The sequence below is a fragment of the Gopherus flavomarginatus genome, chromosome 11 (genome assembly GCF_025201925.1).
Source record: "Gopherus flavomarginatus isolate rGopFla2 chromosome 11, rGopFla2.mat.asm, whole genome shotgun sequence".
NCBI classification, from domain to species: domain Eukaryota; kingdom Metazoa; phylum Chordata; order Testudines; family Testudinidae; genus Gopherus; species Gopherus flavomarginatus.
Window position 1 is genome coordinate 5775044 of NC_066627.1, and position 6215 is coordinate 5781258.

Consider the following 6215-nt stretch of genomic DNA (forward strand, 5'->3'; position numbering starts at 1 on the left):
ATCCCATTCTAGTGTTCACAATTCCAGAAAGGGGCTGATAAATCTGAGAGGGTTCAGAAAAGAGCCCTGAGATTAATTGAAAGAGTAGAAAACCTGCCTTGTAAGGATAAATTTAAAGAGTTTGAGCTATGCAGATGTGTGAAATAAGGCTGGGATGTTCAAAGTCCTCTACAAGGTTCAGATCTCCAAGGCCGGCTAATTTCAATGCAGATGGAGTGTGCATCTCCCTCAGGCTGCTTTGAACATGTCAGCCTTACACTGTGTCAAAGACAGCTGGGGATCTTTAGGAGCATTTCCATGACTTGTGGAGCTCCAGATAGATAGATGGGGCTGTGTGGGGATATGGGGGAGAAAGAGGCTCACAAAAGCCATGGAGCAGCCATGCAGATGGATATGTGGAGGTATCTCCACACAGAGCCACTTGTTATTCCTGCAACTGCTGCACATCAATGTTCAGGCTTTTGACCCCCTCTCAGTTTTCTCAGAGCCGCTTTCACCTCCTTGTTCCTCAGTGTGTAGATGGCTGGGTTCAGCATGGGTGTGACCACATTGCCGAAGATCTGCACAGCAGCCACCAGCACTGGGCTCAGGTGGGGCTGTGTGTAGACCAGGGCACATTGTCCATAGAACAGCGTCACCACTGTGAGATGCGAAGCGCAAGTGGAGGCCGCTTTGCGCCGCCCTTCGGACGAGTTCATCTTCAGGATGGAGAACATGATTCGGATGTAGGAAGCGAGGATGAGGTGGAAGCAGGTCATGGGCACCACCCCAGTGTTGGTCAAAGTCACGGTCTCAATAACGTATGTGTCTGCACAGGCCAGTTTGACCACCGGGAAGATGTCACAGAAGAAATAGTCCACCACATTGGACCCACAGTAGGGCAGCGTGAAGGCCAGGCTGGTGAGGATGGTGGAGTGGAAAAAGCTGGTGATCCAGGTGCCAGCAGCCAATAGGATGCACATCTTCCGGTTCATAATGAGCCGGTAGCGCAGTGGGTGGCAGATGGCCACGTACCGGTCGTAGGCCATGACGGTGTAGAGCAGGGACTCGGTGCTGCCCAGGAAGTGGTAGAAGAAGACCTGGGACATGCACCCACCTAGCGAAATGACCCTACTCTGAAACCAAAGGTTGGTCAGCATTTTGGGAGTACTGATGGAGGAAAAACCAATATCCAGCATGGAGAGATTGCAGAGGAAGAAATACATGGGGGTGTGCAAGCGGGGGTCAGCGAGGATTGCTGAGAAGATGAGCAGGTTGCCCAGCAGTGTGCAGAGGTAGAAGGCTAAGAAGGTGATGAAGAGGATGGTCTGGAGGCCGTTGACATCGGGGATCCCTAAGAGGATGAAATGAGTCATCACAGTGTGGTTGACCAGCCTCATGTGGGACTCATTCCTGGGTAGGGGAGAGAAATAATGCCAGTGAGTTACTGAAACAAAAAGACCTAACGTCCTATTGCTTCCTTGCACTGCTCCCATTATTCACTGCCATTGGGAGCGGTGTATTTCTCTCACTGGATTGCCAGTTGGGGTCTTGGCTCATTGGGCTGGCACTGATCATAGAGAGAGAAAATATCTGCCTTTTAGATCTTACTGTCCAGAGACGAAGAGACAATGGGGACATCTAGTCTAGTCTAGTCTAGTCTATTCTAGTCTATTCTAGTCTCCTTACCTACTCCAATTCTTCACTTCTATTCTATCTAGGTCCTTACCCCCCATTCTCATCACAGTACCTCAGAGCCTTCCATTTCTGGCTAACGTTTATTACTAGTAGTTCGTTCTCTCTCTCTCACACCCTTTCTACAGAGGAATGGCCATGTGTGCAGTGCAGTGCTGTGTTTTCACAAGGTTTTGTTGTTAGAAATGCATGAGCTGTGATGTGTTTGTGTTAAGGAAGAGGGGTATGATGGAACATACAAAGCAATGACTGTGAGGATTAATGACCTCAGCTTTGTTAGTGCTGTGATTTGTTGGGGGTATTTATCGGGGTCCCAGAGAGAAGGAAAAGGAAAGAAGGAAAACGGGAACAGCCACAGCCAGAAGTGGTGGAACTAGGGTTACTGGGGGTTCGGAAGCATCACTGGCTTGACGTGGTTTCCATCATATCCAGGGTTCACAGTTTGGTTCAATGGCACTCAGCTCCCTCACTACACAAATTGTTCCAGGGCCCCTAGACACAGCTTGTCATCGCTCTGCTGTGAACAGTGGGCTGGGCTCTGTAGATGGGACAGGGGCTTTTTAAGGTGAGAGTTGAAGGACAGTGACGAAGTGTCTGTTTGCATTTTGCCAGGGAGTTTCCCAGGCAGGAGAACCACAGGAAGAGAAGATATTGGTGGGTTGAGACTGGCAGGCAGGTACTGCACAGGGGTGGATGGCTGGACGGCTGGATCAATTTCTCTCTAAAGAAAATATTTGGCTAACACCCTCCTCGGTGTGAGGCAGACTGACAGGTTCAGCGACAGACACAGATTGAGATAAAGAAAGAGAAGAACTTTACCAAAGCAGGGGCCTTACACTGGCTGCATTGGGAGAGGCCACTCCAGCTGATGGGAATTCCCCCTTTCTGTCCTTCAGTCGTGACTCCTTTCTAGCACCATCCAGCTTTCTTATCCCAAATGGCCCATTGCTCAGGAGAGGTGCACAGCCTGGGTGCTTGGTATCCAGCCGGGAGACCTAATCTGCAGCATATCACCCAACGCTGCTGCAGACCCCACAGCTTTCTCACAGCTTACAGCCTCCTTACAGCTCTCCCTGGTCTTTAAATTTCCTTTGGGCCCCTCAGAACCAGGGCCCTAAATCCCCAAGAGGCTCCTGGTCTGAGACCTTGGTTGAGTCTCCAATTAATGGAGATTTGGCATCATTTCAGCTAACGCTCATGGCCCTCTGGGACTGGCCCTCAGGCAGCCTCAATAAGAGTAGTGCCATGGAACTGAATTGGTTAGATCCCCACCTCCACCAAGGTCCAGATTCAAGTCTTGCTCCCTTTGACCTGACTCCTGAGCAATTCCATTGGATTCCCTGGGGCTCCTTCCCCTCCCAGCTGGCACCTGGTGTAAATCAGGAGTAACGCTACTGGAATCATGGGAGCTGTGTATATTTCTACCAGCTGAGAATCTGGCCCAGCCATTGGAGGGGGGATGGGACATTCATGCTCATCTTGGCTCTCCAGTTCTGTGACACAAGCCAGCAAATTCCCCCCAGTGACATGAAATAGGAGTAAACTGGGCTGGAGGTTCAGCTGGAGGGCTCTATATCCAGCACAGCTTTCTCCTGGGGCTGTATGTTCTGCTGTTCTCCTGCTTCCATCTCTGTGTCTCTTTGCACACAGGGATGTATTCATGCAGTGGTGTGATTATGTGTGAGGGTGAAATTCACCCCTGTGTAGATGGAGGACAGCCTACATCCTAATGGTAACTGAGCCTACATCCTAATGGTAACTGATATCACCAGATAAAGAAACAGATCTTAAGATGGTTAAAGAAAACTTAGTTTGATAGCATCCGATCTGGCAAGAACTAACTTATCAGTGGTTGTGATTGTGAAACCCTCACTTCTTGTTATTTTGTCTCATTGGTCCCCATTTCTCTATTGTTTATCTGTATGGTCTCTGTCTGGTTCTGTGCTTGTTTCGGTCTGCTATATAGTTAATTTTGTTGGGTGTAAACCAATTAAGGTGGTGGGGTATAATTGGTTAAATAATCATGTTACAGTATGTTAGGATTGGTAAGTTAAATGTCAGTAAATTGACCGGTTAACCATTAAGGTATAGCTGAGAATATTTCTATATGAATTGGAGGCAAACAGGAAATAAGTTGGGGAAAAAGGAAATTGAATTCCTGCTTGGTGGAAGCTAACCCCAATAACCATTGAACTGTCTGCACCTCTGGACTTTGGGTATTGCTGCACTCTCCTTACGTGAGAAGGACCAGGGAAGTGGGAAGGTGAAATGATAAGCCCTTTAACATCTTGGTGCTGTGACTCAGATGCATTGCTTCAGAAAGGTGAGTGGCAGCCTTTAAGTGTCCCCCCACAACAGTCCACTCAGCTGCTTGGAGGGGGTATGGTGAACGCTCATGATGGTAGTTGTGAGTTCTGGCAACCCAGGAGAATGGATCTTTTAAATAAATGCATAAGGAAGAATCAGGTCCCATACCAGGTGCAGGGGTCCACCTGGGATGAGATCAAGAAGGAAATGGGGGAGGTCTGGGGAGAGCCTAAGGGAAAGGAATGTAGGAAAAAGGGACTGACATTACAAGGTTTATGTGCTGAGATGGCATACTGGGTAAAAAGGGAAGCCAATATCCTCCAACACATTAAGGATTTGGAGGGGATTGTGGATCAGCAATGGATTTTAATGGAAAAATCCTTGTTAACAGTAGAAGTAGCAGATTTAAAGGCATGGGATACTCCAAGGACAAGGGAGTCTTGTAAAGCAATCCGGCAAGGGAAGGATGAACTGTTGGGAAGAGTAGCAGACTTAGTGGATGAATTGTAGCAATGTAAACATGGGGGCAATGGACTTGGGGACCCCAAACCATCTGCCCCATCAATGGAACTTAAGGAGACACCTCCCCAACCTCACCCTGAAAATACACTGTACCCACCACTGCCAGTGGACGTTGTAAACCGGGGATCCACAGTTACGGCCCTTGCGAGAAAGGCTACCCAGGAGGAACTCCAGGAGGCAGGAATAGTGGCCCCAGTTGCGTGGTGGGGAGACCATGCCACACAAGTAGTAGAACAGGCAGAAATCCGCCCCTTGTCCCTGAAGGACCGGGAGGCAGTACTGGGCTGGTTGGGAAAGGAACCCCTGGAGGATTGAGATCATTTTGTGCTTTGGCTAGTGAAGGTGGGCAGGGAGATGAAGGATCTAACTCGTAATGACCAGGTGATCACTTGGCTCAGTCCTCTGGGACGGGGCACCTGGGGAATCTATGTGGCAGGGCTGGCGCACTCATTTCTAATCCCTGGACAGGTGGCAAAACAGTTGTTTGGGGTGTAATGTCGTACTGCGGGGATGAATAAGATGAAGCAAATCCCTGGGGACACAGGGCGGGATTCACTTAATTGCATACAGGCATGGACACGGGGCTGGGTGCATCCCATGGACGGTCAATGGGTGATACCCCAGGCAGGGGCACCGGGACCCAGAGGGCTGTGGAGCATGGCAGGGGTGTGGAGTTGCTGGAGAAATGGCTGAAGCTGAGCGAGCTGCAGTTCGTGGGGCATTTACAGTTGCAGAATCCTGAACTTGCACCCAATCAGCTACCCCAGGTTCTGGAACAGGCGGCTGTGTGGAGGCAGATGCACCAGAGGGGAGAGCCAGTCCATGTTATTACACCGGGGGGTCAGTACAAAGTGGAAAGGAGTGGGTCAGCCCAGAGGGGCGGATGTAGAGGGAGAGGTTGTGGCTTTGGGGGGGGGTAGTCAGGGATGAGCAGACAGCTATAGAGCAATAGATTCAGAGATTGCAGATTAAACTAACTACCCAGGATCTTACCAGATCAAGTGGAATATGGCCCCAGAGGCCAGGGGACTGGGATTGCCTGAAATGCCAGACACAGAATTTTGCTTGGAGACAGGAATGTCTTTGGTGCTGGAACCACCCCCCTGCCCCCTCTGAATCAGTGGGAGGGATGGATATGGGTGCCAAGACTTAGAGGTGCCATGGGAGGCGTCCTGTCCATGTTCTCAGGCTAGGATGGGATGCATCCGGTCACCCCTCGCTCCGGGGGCAATCCAAGGGAGTCCCATGAGGGATTTTTTGATAAACACTGGAGCAGTCATCAGCTTAACCACATGGGGTTGGGGGGGCCCTCATAAGGAACTGTGACAGTTGTTAGGGCAATAGGAAGGGAGACACAATTAAGGCGGTGATGGATCAAAGGAATCTGGGGGGAAGGAAGATTATGTGTGGTTGTAATGATACACTCAGTCTGTTGGGGGCAGGAGATTTACACAAGCTGGGACTTTTACTGGACTTAGCCAATTGGGTGTGTTTACTGGGGCAGAGGCAGGACCGTCAGGGCTATACCATTCCTATGGGGATAGCCACTATGATCGCTTGCCCTCCCACCACCCCTAGCAGGGTGGGAACACATACCTGTGTGGGCTAGGGATAACCTGGATTGTGCTAGGGGCAGCATGGAGGTACTGCTAGAGGATGGGGACCCTTTTCCACAGAAACAATATCCTATTCCTCGGGAGGCATTGGCAGAG

The 6215-nt window shown here is 50.1% G+C and overlaps 1 protein-coding gene across 1 annotated transcript; it reads right to left on the minus strand.

Annotated features, from left to right (window-relative positions):
* Positions 1-446: 446 nt before the first annotated feature.
* On the minus strand, positions 447-1379 carry LOC127031554 (olfactory receptor 958-like). The gene has a single exon (XM_050918485.1). It carries the CDS (start codon positions 1377-1379, stop codon positions 447-449), a length of 933 nt encoding a protein of 310 aa, XP_050774442.1.
* Positions 1380-6215: the final 4836 nt, after the last annotated feature.

Excerpts from the sequence above, each read along its gene's own strand:
- LOC127031554 (XM_050918485.1), bottom strand. The coding sequence starts at position 1,379 with ATGAGGCTGGTCAACCACACTGTGATGACTCATTTCATCCTCTTAGGG.